Genomic DNA, 13,068 nt, shown 5'->3' with positions numbered 1-13,068 from the left:
CTGTGAGACTGCGGAGACTCTTGGAGCAAGGCCTGGTCTCAAGGAGGGCAGCAAAGAAGCCACTTCTCTCCAGAAAAACATCAGGGACAGACTGATATTCTGCAAAAGGTCCAGGGAGCGGACTGCTGAGGACTGGGGGAAAGGTCCAGGGAGTGGACTGCTGAGGACTGGGGAAGAGGTCCAGGGAGCGGACTGCTGAGGACTGGGGAAGAGGTCCAGGGAGCGGACTGCTGAGGACTGGGGGAAAGGTACAGGGAGAGGACTGCTGAGGACTGGGGGAAAGGTCCAGGGAGCGGACTGCTGAGGACTGGGGGAAAGGTCCAGGGAGTGGACTGCTGAGGACTGGGGGAAAGGTCCAGGGAGTGGACTGCTGAGGACTGGGGGAAAGGTCCAGGGAGAGGACTGCTTGAGACTGGGGGAAAGGTCCAGGGAGTGGACAGCTGAGGACTGGGGGAAAGGTCCAGGGAGTGGACTGCTGAGGACTGGGGGAAAGGTCCAGGGAGTGGACTGCTGAGGACTGGGGGAAAGGTCCAGGGAGTGGACTGCTGAGGACTGGGGGAAAGGTCCAGGGAGTGGACTGCTGAGGACTGGGGGAAAGGTCCAGGGAGTGGACTGCTGAGGACTGGGGGAAAGGTCCAGGGAGTGGACTGCTGAGGACTGGGGGAAAGGTCCAGGGAGTGGACTGCTGAGGACTGGGGGAAAGGTCCAGGGAGTGGACTGCTGAGGACTGGGGGAAAGGTCCAGGGAGAGGACTGCTGAGGACTGGGGGAAAGGTCCAGGGAGTGGACTGCTGAGGACTGGGGGAAAGGTCCAGGGAGAGGACTGCTGAGGATTGGGGGAAAGGTCCAGGGAGAGGACTGCTGAGGATTGGGGGAAAGGTCCAGGGAGTGGACTGCTGAGGACTGGGGGAAAGGTCCAGGGAGTGGACTGCTGAGGACTGGGGGAAAGGTCCAGGGAGTGGACTGCTGAGGACTGGGGGAAAGGTCCAGGGAGTGGACTGCTGAGGACTGGGGGAAAGGTCCAGGGAGCGGACTGCTGAGGACTGGGGGAAAGGTCCAGGGAGTGGACTGCTGAGGACTGGGGGAAAGGTCCAGGGAGTGGACTGCTGAGGACTGGGGGAAAGGTCCAGGGAGTGGACTGCTGAGGACTGGGGGAAAGGTCCAGGGAGTGGACTGCTGAGGCCCGGGGAAAGGTCCAGGGAGAGGACTGCTGAGGATTGGGGGAAAGGTCCAGGGAGAGGACTGCTGAGGACTGGGGGAAAGGTCCAGGGAGCGGACTGCTGAGGACTGGGGGAAAGGTCCAGGGAGCGGACTGCTGAGGACTGGGGGAAAGGTCCAGGGAGCGGACTGCTGAGGACTGGGGGAAAGGTCCAGGGAGCGGACTGCTGAGGACTGGGGGAAAGGTCCAGGGAGTGGACTGCTGAGGACTGGGGGAAAGTCATTGTCTCTGATGAATCCCCTTTGCGATTGTTTGGGACATCTGGAAAACAGCTTATTGGGAGAAGACGAGGTGAGCGCTACCACCAGTCTTGTCTCATGCCGACTGTAACCGGCTTCCTGAAACCATTCATGTGTGGGGTTGCCTCTCAGCCAAGGGAATCGGCTCTCTCACAGTCTTGCCTAAAAACACAGCCATAAAGAATGGGACCAGAACGTCCTCCAAGAGCAACTTCTCCCAACCGTCCAAGAGCAGTTTGGCCACCAACAATGCCTTTTCCAGCATGATGGAGCACCTTGCCATAAAGCAAATGTAATCGGTTGCTTTTGATAATAGTCTGAGAAGGCTATAACCTCACAGAATTATAGAAAAAAGAAGAGATTTATTACAGAAAACAATACTTAGCTGTAGTTACAGATGCATGGTTGTTCCTTCCACAATGAAATGGGGAGCCCCATTGTATATTATGCACTAATATACACCCATCTCGCTCGATGACAGGGTGCTGGGCACCTTCCCTTCATGGTCCCAGCTGAGGCTGACTAGAAGCTACATACCCCCAGCTTTAATAGCAAGTTTGGGTGGGGGGTGATGTGCTTCCAGAAATGTCTATGTAGACCACTGATGACCATGAATGGAAGTTTCCCCGGCCTTGTACATGCTTACCAAGCAAAATGTGGTTGTACAATTACAGCTACATGCATTTGGACAATAACAACAACTGTGTCCTCCAATGTTGACACTACTGGGGAGGTTTATGGCCGAACAGTTGACATAACAATACATCTACCTATTCCCATGCACATAGCTAAATACAAACCAATCCCACTTACACAGCCAGCTAAGATAGATAGATAGGAGATAGATAGATAGGAGATAGATAGATAGGAGATAGATAGATACAAATAAGACATGAAAACACTATATTCCTTCCTATCTCATGAATAAGACACTTTAATATTCTGAAATGAACCCATCCGGTTACAGCAAAAGGTGATAACTAAATGGTTCAGGGAATAAAACATAGAGATTTTAGGTCCATGGCCTGGAAACTCCCCAGATCTTAATCCCATTGAGAACTTGTGGTCAGTCATCAAGAGACGGGTAGACAAACAAAAACCAACAAATTCTGACAAAATGCAAGCATGGATTGTGCAGGAATGGACGGCTATCAGTCAGGATTTGGTCTAGAAGTTGTATGAGAGCAGCCGGGGAGAATTGCAGAGGTCCTGAAGAAGTAGGCGAAACACTGCAAATATTATAGACTTGCTGCAGTAACTCATCTACCTGTCAGTATAATCTTCTGTTACTGATAATATGGTGCAATTATATTTCTGTATGTGATAAAAATATCTGACAAACACATAAAAACCAGAGGGCAGGGGATCATGGGAAAATATAAGATTTGTGTCATTCTCTATAACTTTTGGCCATGACTGTACATCACTATACAAGGCAATGTCCTGTGCGCCCCCATGTGGACAGGACGGGTATGGCTGCTCATCCTCAGCTCCTGCTGCATGAATGTAATCCTGGGTGAGAAGGGTGGGTGCAGCAGGGATGTGGGTGAGGAGGGGGGGGGGGGGTGCAGCAGGGATGTGGGTGAGGAGGGGGGGGGGTGCAGCAGGGATGTGGGTGAGGAGGGGGGGCTGCAGCAGGGATGCGGGTGAGGAGGGGGGGGTGCAGCAGGGATGCGGGTGAGGGGGGGGGGTGCAGCAGGGATGTGGGTGAGGAGGAGGGGACGGAGGGTGATCAGCACTGCTCTCTCTCTGGGATATATTTAGTCTCTGCTCTCTCTCTCTCTCTCTCTCTCTCTCTCTCTATATATATATGGCTGTGCAGCTGGAATTGTAGTGTGATGTCGCCGCCTGTACTACTAACGCTCTGATGCCAGAAACCCGCTGTCCAGGGATAACTACAACTCCCAGCCTAACCCGACAGCCTGATGAGGAATAGGAGTCCTGCAGCTGATGGGAGTGATAGTGACGATAATGATGGCCTCACACATTGCAGACTTTCAGCAATTATTAGCTGTGTACTCCAGAGCTGCACTCACTATTCTGCTGAAGCCCACACAGAAGAGCTGCTGTACGGCAAACTGCTGCAAAGCTTCCTGCTGTCTATGATAGAAAAGAACACATGACATGTATGGGGCCCCGCAGATCACACAGGGCATGTATGGGGCCCCGCAGATCACACAGGGCATGTATGGGGCCCCGCAGATCACACAGGACATGTATGGGGCCCCGCAGATCACACAGGACATGTATGGGGCCCCGCAGATCACACAGGACATGTCTGGGGCCCCGCAGATCACACAGGACATGTCTGGGGCCCCGCAGATCACACAGGACATGTCTGGGGCCCCGCAGAGATGAAGGGACACGTCACAGGGCTATGGGGTCCGGGGGAAAAAACAAAAACACAGGATTCTTGTCTCTTGACCTGATGCTCATCCTGCTCCTTCTGTTTCTGGACACTACAGTGTTGCTACAATCTCCGGCCTGTGCAGCACTACAACTCCCAGCACACCTCCAATCTATCACTCTCCGGCCTGTGCAGCACTACAACTCCCAGCACGCCTCCAATCTATCACTCTCCGACCTGTGCAGCACTACAACTCCCAGCATGCCTCCAATCTATCACTCTCCGGCCTGTGCAGCACTACAACTCCCAGCATGCTTCCAATCTATCTCCCACCCAGGACTAAACAGCAAATGTTTCCCGCCATGTGTGTCCAGGGGTTAATCCTGCGCTGATACATTGTAGTAAAGATTTGTTTGTGCTGCTGCTACAACTGTAACAAACCCTCAGCTGTGAGAGCGGGGCGGGCCCCAGAGAAGGCTCAGCGTCCCCAAGGGCATGATGGGAGTCTTGCCACAGGCGTGTGAGCATCAACCAATCACAGCGCAGCTTTTATTTCATCCCTAAAAGCTGGGCGGTAATTGTAGTTCATCTCCTGTAGGCTGTGCGGTGATTGGTCGATGATGTATTTCATCTCCTGTAAGATGTGCGGTGATTGGTCGATGAGGTATTTCATCTCCTGTAAGCTGTGCGGTGATTGGTCGATGAGGTATTTCATCTCCTGTAAGCTGTGCGGTGATTGGCCGATGATGTATTTCATCTGCTGTAAACTGTGCGGTGATTGGTCGTTAACCAGTGGTCCCGTTAGCAGCTTCAGCCCGCTGCACTTCTCCCTTGCTCCGCTGTGGTGCCGCTTCACACGGGACAAGGCGACTCACGCTAACAGAACCACAGAGTCCCGCCCTTTGAGACAGAGAGGCGTGGCCGTGTACAAAGCGTGACCCGGACATCCGGCTTTCTTGGTGTTACCATGGTGACCGTGGCGCATGCGCGGTAGCTGCTCCCGGTGCAGGCGGAAGTGGTGGCTGTCACATCGCGGAGTCCTCGCCGGGTGCCGGGAGCGGTCATGGCCAGGCCTCGGAGCGCAGCAGCCGCCACCACGGCGGAGCAGAGATCGGAGAGCGGCCGGGAGGAGGAGCGGGAGAAGCTGATCCAGGGTGAGAGATAATATATATATGTATAATCCATGGCCGTGACGTCAGAGCTGGGCAATAATCACCCCCCACACAGAGTAATATTACCGGTGTGATATCAGCCCCTCAGTGACGTCATAGCTAGAGGAGTAACAGAGGAACATGGGTCAGCCCCTCCCCCCACCTCTGTATATTACCTGTATCTTCTGTCAGTAATAGCAGGGAGCCCCCTGGTGGTGAGATGGGGGGGATGTCCTGCCCCCTGGTGGTGAGATGGGGGGGGGGGGGGATGTCCTGCCCCCTGGTGGTGAGATGGGGGGGGGGGGATGTCCTGCCACCTGGTGGTGAGATGGGGGGGGGGGGGATGTCCTGCCCCCTGGTGGTGAGGTGGGGGGGGGGTGTTCTGCCCCCTGGTGGTGAGATGGGGGGGGGATGTCCTGCCCCCTGGTGGTGAGATGGGGGGGGGATGTCCTGCCCCCTGGTGGTGAGATGGGGGGGGGGGGATGTCCTGCCACCTGGTGGTGAGATGGGGGGGGGGGGGATGTCCTGCCCCCTGGTGGTGAGGTGGGGGGGGGGTGTTCTGCCCCCTGGTGGTGAGATGGGGGGGGGGGGATGTCCTGCCCCCTGGTGGTGAGATGGGGGGGGGGATGTCCTGCCCCCTGGTGGTGAGATGGGGGGGGGGATGTCCTGCCCCCTGGTGGTGAGATGGGGGGGGGGGATGTCCTGCCCCCTGGTGGTGAGATGGGGGGGGGATGTCCTGCCCCCTGGTGGTGAGATGGGGGGGGGGATGTCCTGCCCCCTGGTGGTGAGATGGGGGGGGGGGATGTCCTGCCCCCTGGTGGTGAGATGGGGGGGGGGGGGATGTCCTGCCCCCTGGTGGTGAGATGGGGGGGGGGATGTCCTGCCCCCTGGTGGTGAGATAGTGGGGTGGGAATTTCCTGCCCCCTGGTGGTGAGATAGGGGGGTGGGGATGTCCTGCCCCCTGGTGGTGAGATAGGGGGGTGGGGATGTCCTGCCCCCTGGTGGTGAGATGGGGGGGGGATGTCCTGCCCCCTGGTGGTGAGATGGGGGGGGGGGATGTCCTGCCCCCTGGTGGTGAGATGGGGGGGGGGATGTCCTGCCCCCTGGTGGTGAGATGGGGGGGGGGGGGGATGTCCTGCCCCCTGGTGGTGAGATAGGGGGGGGGATGTCCTGCCCCCTGGTGGTGAGATAGTGGGGTGGGAATTTCCTGCCCCCTGGTGGTGAGATAGGGGGGGGGGGGGATGTCCTGCCCCCTGGTGGTGAGATGGGGGGGGGGGGATGTCCTGCCCCCTGGTGGTGAGATGGGGGGGATGTCCTGCCACCTGGTGGTGAGATTTGGGGGGGGGGGGGATGTCCTGCCCCCTGGTGGTGAGATTTGGGGGGGGGGATGTCCTGCCCCCTGGTGGTGAGTTGCACTGTCCTGCTCCTGCATCCATGGGTTCAGGCTTCACCATAGAGATGATTAGGGCCGCAGAGCATCTGACCACGCCCCCCCCCCCATACCCCTAAGCCGGAGGAAACCCGGAGAAGCTGCGTGCGGAGATGTAACCTCAGGATTGAAGCCATATCCCTGTATCTGCTGCTTCGCCCGCACTGTCGTCCCCTGTGGCGGTCGCCCGCACTGTCGTCCCCTGTGGCGGTCGCCCGCACTGTCGTCCCCTGTGGCGGTCGCCCGCACTGTCGTCCCCTGTGGCGGTCGCCCGCACTGTCGTCCCCTGTGGCGGTCGCCCGCACTGTCGTCCCCTGTGGCGGTCGCCCGCACTGTCGTCCCCTGTGGCGGTCGCCCGCACTGTTGTCCCCTGTGGCGGTCGCACTGTATCCCGCATTGGTCCTGCTGATCCGGCTCGGCAGCCACATTCCTGCAATCACCACAGTATAATTAATTATTACCCAGAGAACGGCCATGGCTGATTCCACCCCCTCACTGATCACAGGTAGTCACCGGCTCAAAGGGCAGGAGAGGAGGGCCCAGCCATAGTGACTCCAGGCTATTACTCTCTGGGATCAGCCACGTGCCCGGTATACTGTACAGACAGGTCACAGCGCCTCCTGGGGTTCAGCTGCTGGTTACACAGAGGATCAGGATTACATAAGCCGCTCTCCATCTCCTTATTACTTGTTGTTTCATCACAGTCAGTGGCGATAAGAGGGTGTAATGGGTGTGCGGGCGGGGGGGGGGGGGGGTGTAATTTGTGGTTGTGGTTTAAAGGCTGAAAGTAATGCTAGGACTGCCTTTCATCCATCTCCCGAGCTCTATATACTAATAAAGCAAGTACAAAATAAATTAATAATGTTACTAAAATGGAGATTTTTTCCAATAGCAAATGGACTGTGCAGATTATAGTTACTTTTGTGACAACTGGCTCCCCAGCTGGGCCTCACCAACAACTAGGGGGCGCCTCACAGTTTGAGAAGCACTGCTCTACAGTCTGACACAGTGCTCTCTGCTGCCACCTCTGTCCATGTCAGGAACTGTCCAGAGCAGCAGCAAATCCCCATAGAAAACTTCTCCTGCTCTGGACAGTTCCTGACATGGACAGAGGTGGCAGCAGAGAGCACTGTGTCAGACTGGAGAGAATACACCACTTCCTGCAGGACATACAGCAGCTGATAAGCACTGGAAGACTGGAGAGAATACACCACTTCCTGCAGGACATACAGCAGCTGATAAGCACTGGAAGACTGGAGAGAATACACCACTTCCTGCAGGACTATGTAGTCGTCCTCCGCATGATCAGCTGATCGCTGTCTTCTGTGTTGCAGGGAAGGCGCGCTCAGAGGGCGGCTCAGCCCGGACCTCGCTCCTCATCCTCGTCTCCATATTCTTCTCCGCTGCCTTCATCATGTTCCTGGTATACAAGAATTTCCCTCAGCTCAGCGAGTAAGTGCCCCCCATCCCCCTCCCACAGCTCAGCGAGTAAGTGTCCCCCAGCGCAGCGAGTAAGTGCCCCCCATCCCCCTCCCACAGCTCAGCGAGTAAGTGTCCCCCAGCGCAGCGAGTAAGTGCCCCCCATCCCCCTCCCACAGCTCAGCGAGTAAGTGCCCCCCATCCCCCTCCCACAGCTCAGCGAGTAAGTGCCCCCCATCCCCCTCCCACAGCTCAGCGAGTAAGTGCCCCCCATCCCCCTCCCACAGCTCAGTGAGTAAGTGCCCCCAACCCCCCCTACAGCTCAGTAAGTGCCCCCACCTACAGCTCAGTGAGTAAGTGCCCCCACCCCCCTCCTACAGCTCAGTGAGTAAGTGCCACCCACCCCGCCCTCCCACAGCTCAGTAAGTGCCCCCCACCGTCCTCCCACAGCTCAGTAAGTGCCCCCAATGCCCCACAATACCCTGCACATTACTCTAGGTGCGCCCGCCGCCCCCTTTGTCAGTGAATTCTCAGTAATCTTCTTCTTCCTCTGCGCAGAGATGAGCGAGAGAAGATAAAGATCCCGCGGGACATGGATGACGCCAAGGCGCTGGGGCAGGTGCTCTCCAAGTACAAGGACACCTTCTATGTGGAAGTGCTGGTGGCGTACTTCACCACCTACGTCTTGTATCCTTCACACATCGCCTCCCACCCACCAGCTTTATGTTCATGGCTGAGGGTCCGTGCATCAGATGATCGCAGCCAGACAAAGCGCCAGACATCCAGGAGTGGCCATACCTGGTATTACAGCTTGTCCCTTTGAAGTGAAGAAGAGCTGCAATACCAGGTACTGCCACTATGTCACATGTGGCGCTGTGTCCTGTTGGAGGAGGCTGCAGGGATTTCCTGGGAAATTATGGGTGAATAGTGTATGATGAGGTGTAGCACACACTGAGACCCCTAGTATCCCCCCCCCCCCGCTCATCATATGGTCACATGACTTGTCTCCTTAATGATGATTGGCAGTCTGCAGACGTTCGCCATCCCTGGCTCCATCTTCCTCAGCATCCTCTCCGGGTTCCTCTACCCCTTCCCCTTGGCGCTCTTCCTTGTGTGTCTGGTGAGTATAAGGGGGCTGAGAGGGCAGTTCTCCTCTGTGAGGGTGACAGGAGTACTCCCAGCACAGCAGAGCAGTATGTGTGATGTACAGAGGATGATGGGAGTACTCCCCGGCACAGCAGAACTGTATGTGTGATGTACAGAGGATGATGGGAGTATTCCCGGCACAGTAGAGCTGTATGTGTGATGTACAGAGGATGATGGGAGTACTCCCCGGCACAGCAGAGCAGTATGTGTGATGTACAGAGGATGATGGGAGTACTCCCCGGCACAGCAGAGCAGTATGTGTGATGTACAGAGGATGATGGGAATACTCCCGGCACAGCAGAGCTGTATGTGTGATGTACAGAGGATGATGGGAGTACTCACAGCACAGCAGTATGTGTGATGTACAGAGGATGATGGGAGTACTCCCCGACACAGCAGAGCAGTATGTGTGATGTACAGAGGATGATGGGAGTACTCCCCGGCACAGCAGAGCTGTATGTCTGATGTACAGAGGATGATGGGAGTACTCCCCGGCACAGCAGAGCTGTATGTGTGATGTACAGAGGATGATGGGAATACTCCCGGCACAGCAGAGCTGTATGTGTGATGTACAGAGGATGATGGGAGTACTCCCCGGCACAGCAGAGCTGTATGTGTGATGTACAGAGGATTATGGGAGTACTCCCCGGCACAGCAGAGCTGTATGTGTGATGTACAGAGGATGATGGGAGTACTCCCCGGCACAGTAGAGCTGTATGTGTGATGTACAGAGGATGATGGGAGTATTCCCGGCACAGTAGAGCTGTATGTGTGATGTACAGAGGATGATGGGAGTATTCCCGGCACAGCAGAGCTGTATGTGTGATGTACAGAGGATGCTGGGAGTACTCCCCGGCACAGCAGAGCTGTATGTGTGATGTACAGAGGATGATGGGAGTACTCCCCGGCACAGCAGAGCTGTATGTGTGATGTACAGAGGATGATGGGAGTACTCCCCGGCACAGCAGAGCTGTATGTGTGATGTACAGGGTGGTCACTCACTCTTCCTCTTCCCTCCCTGTTTGCAGTGCTCCGGTCTGGGGGCCTCATTCTGCTACTTGTTGTCCTACCTGGTGGGGCGGCCGGTGGTCTACAAGTACCTGACGGAGAAGGCGGTGAAGTGGTCTCAGCAGGTGAGTGCCCCTCCCCCTGGTTTAGTCCTGGTGGTCCAGAGTTCCCTGTGCTGCCCAGCTCTGTGTACTGGTGGGGACACCCTGTGGCTGTGCGCTGGCTGTGGGAAGAACTACAAGTACCAGATGGTATGGACCGCCGCGTACCCCCGCCCCCCCCCCCATAGTGTCTCCCGGCCCCCCGCTCCCTGTGCCGTCCGCTCCCAGTCTAATCCCAGTGAGGAGATTACGGGTAACGTTATCGTCCTAGTGTCGGCTGCAGGTAATCCTCCACAGACAGATGTGTAACGTGATCGCTGCTCCGGAGGATGAGGAGGATGTTTGTTCTCTCACTGACTGTGTCTTATTTCTCCAGGTTGAGAGGCACCGAGATCATCTCATCAATTACATCATCTTCCTGCGGATCACGCCCTTCCTGCCAAACTGGTTCATCAACATCACCTCCCCCGTCATCAACGTCCCCCTCAAAGTCTTCTTCCTGGGAACCTTTCTAGGTGAGAACTGCCAGAGCGCCCCCCCAGAGGAGAGGAGGACTGACTGCACAGCACCTCTCAGCAGAATAGGGAGCGCAGCTCTGGGGTATAATCAGTGATGTGTATGCCATGTGACTCCTGTAATCTCAGGCTCCGCCTCTTTGTCTTCCAGGAGTGGCTCCTCCCTCATTTGTCGCCATTAAAGCGGGGACAACGCTGTATCAGCTGACCACGGCGGGGGAGGCGGTGTCCTGGAACTCTGTCATCGTCCTCATGGTTCTCGCCGTCCTTTCCATCCTTCCGGCCATTTTCCAAAGCAAACTGAAGAAGAAGTTTGAGTGACTTGTCTCGCGGTTTCCCGGCCGCCATCTCAGGACGGGAGACCAAACCTTATTTAATTTTATGATTGAAGGACTTCTGGACCTTTGTATTTTATTCTGGACTTTTCCTCTCCCGGTGTCGGAGGGGACGGAGAGAACTTCAGAGAGCGAAGTGTTAATATCTGATCAACCATCCGGTTGGCCTCCCCCCCCTAACAGGCCCCTCCCCCATAAGATGAAGGCTGCTACAGTAATGGCGGAGTAGGAGTACTGCTCCATGACCCCCCGGACACCTGGATATACTGATACCCTGGGCAGCACAGGGGCGACGCTCAGAGTGTAAGCTCTTCAGCCAAATACATTCTAATGGTACAGGGTATGATGTCATTTCTAAAGCAATAATATCCCATGGGGAAGTGGTCTCCAGTCTGTGGGACTGCAACTCCCAGCATGATTTACTAGCTGTCTGCACTCACTAAGAATTAGCTGTGTGGGTCTGCTGGTAGTTGTAGTGTTGTGATGGCTAGCTGGGCATGATGGGAATTGTAGTTCTGCTATACGGTGTTCTAGATGGCGCCATTACCCCTTTCCCTTCCCTCTTTTTCCAGCACAGTGGCGCCCCCTAGCAGATTGGTGCCCAGTTCCCTTGAAGACTGTGGTACCTATACGAGCCGTCACTGCCCGACCACCTGCAGCTCCCTGTGGATGTGCAGTCACTGCCCGACCGCCTGCCTCTCCCTGTGGATGTGCAGTCACTGCCCGACCACCTGCCTCTCCCTGTGGATTTGCAGTCACTGCCCGACCGCCTGCCTCTCCCTGTGGATGTGCAGTCACTGCCCGACCACCTGCCTCTCCCTGTGGATGTGCAGTCACTGCCCGACCGCCTGCCTCTCCCTGTGGCTGTGCAGTCACTGCCCGACCGCCTGCCTCTCCCTGTGGCTGTGCAGTCACTGCCCGACCGCCTGCCTCTCCCTGTGGATTTGCAGTCACTGCCCGACCGCCTGCCTCTCCCTGTGGATGTGCAGTCACTGCCCGACCACCTGCCTCTCCCTGTGGATGTGCAGTCACTGCCCGACCGCCTGCCTCTCCCTGTGGCTGTGCAGTCACTGCCCGACCGCCTGCCTCTCCCTGTGGCTGTGCAGTCACTGCCCGACCGCCTGCAGCTCCCTGTGGATGTGCAGTCACTGCCCGACCGCCTGCAGCTCCCTGTGGATGTGCAGTCACTGCCCGACCACCTGCCTCTCCCTGTGGATGTGCAGTCACTGCCCGACCGCCTGCAGCTCCCTGTGGCTGTGCAGTCACTGCCCGACCGCCTGCAGCTCCCTGTGGATGTGCAGTCACTGCCCGACCACCTGCCTCTCCCTGTGGATGTGCAGTCACTGCCCGACCACCTGCCTCTCCCTGTGGATGTGCAGTCACTGCCCGACCACCTGCCTCTCCCTGTGGATGTGCAGTCACTGCCCGACCACCTGCAGCTCCCTGTGGATGTGCAGTCACTGCCCGACCGCCTGCAGCTCCCTGTGGCTGTGCAGTCACTGCCCGACCACCTGCCTCTCCCTGTGGATGTGCAGTCACTGCCCGACCACCTGCCTCTCCCTGTGGATGTGCAGTCACTGCCCGACCGCCTGCCTCTCCCTGTGGATGTGCAGTCACTGCCCGACCGCCTGCAGCTCCCTGTGGCTGTGCAGTCACTGCCCGACCGCCTGCAGCTCCCTGTGGATGTGCAGTCACTGCCCGACCACCTGCCTCTCCCTGTGGATGTGCAGTCACTGCCCGACCACCTGCCTCTCCCTGTGGATGTGCAGTCACTGCCCGACCACCTGCAGCTCCCTGTGGATGTGCAGTCACTGCCCGACCACCTGCCTCTCCCTGTGGATGTGCAGTCACTACCCGACCGCCTGCAGCTCCCTGTGGATGTGCAGTCACTGCCCGACCACCTGCCTCTCCCTGTGGATGTGCAGTCACTGCCCGACCACCTGCCTCTCCCTGTGGATGTGCAGTCACTGCCCGACCACCTGCCTCTCCCTGTGGATGTGAGGCTGTGGTCCCGCCGGGGCTCAGCCAGGTTTTCTATTTGATTCATCAGTGTTCAGGCCGGGTCTCCAACATTCATTTATTGTCTTGTTTTACGTGTTTCTTTGTGTAAATGATCGATAAATCGGCTAAACCCAGAAGCCTCTGTGTTCTTCTCGTTTC

At 57.0% G+C, this 13,068-nt stretch overlaps 1 protein-coding gene across 1 annotated transcript; it reads left to right on the top strand.

Annotated features, from left to right (window-relative positions):
• Window positions 1-4,618: 4,618 nt before the first annotated feature.
• TMEM41B (transmembrane protein 41B) lies at window positions 4,619-13,046 on the top strand. Its single transcript, XM_069965025.1, has 7 exons — window positions 4,619-4,958; window positions 7,719-7,836; window positions 8,362-8,490; window positions 8,830-8,923; window positions 9,978-10,082; window positions 10,435-10,573; window positions 10,725-13,046. Exons 1-7 carry the CDS (start codon window positions 4,868-4,870, stop codon window positions 10,892-10,894), a joined length of 846 nt encoding a protein of 281 aa, XP_069821126.1. The 5' UTR covers window positions 4,619-4,867; the 3' UTR covers window positions 10,895-13,046.
• Window positions 13,047-13,068: the final 22 nt, after the last annotated feature.

The sequence above is a fragment of the Dendropsophus ebraccatus genome, chromosome 4, assembly GCF_027789765.1.
Source record: "Dendropsophus ebraccatus isolate aDenEbr1 chromosome 4, aDenEbr1.pat, whole genome shotgun sequence".
Lineage (NCBI taxonomy): Eukaryota > Metazoa > Chordata > Amphibia > Anura > Hylidae > Dendropsophus > Dendropsophus ebraccatus.
Note: the sequence above shows the minus strand (reverse complement) of the source record. Positions and strands in the feature narration are given on the sequence as shown.

Bases quoted from the DNA above. Each gene is read 5' to 3' on its own strand.
- TMEM41B (XM_069965025.1), top strand. From the start codon at position 4,868: ATGGCCAGGCCTCGGAGCGCAGCAGCCGCCACCACGGCGGAGCAGAGA. The intron at 8,924-9,977 runs GTGAGTATAAGG...CCCTGTTTGCAG, and splicing joins CGCTCTTCCTTGTGTGTCTG to TGCTCCGGTCTGGGGGCCTC. The intron at 10,574-10,724 runs GTGAGAACTGCC...TTTGTCTTCCAG, and splicing joins CTTCCTGGGAACCTTTCTAG to GAGTGGCTCCTCCCTCATTT.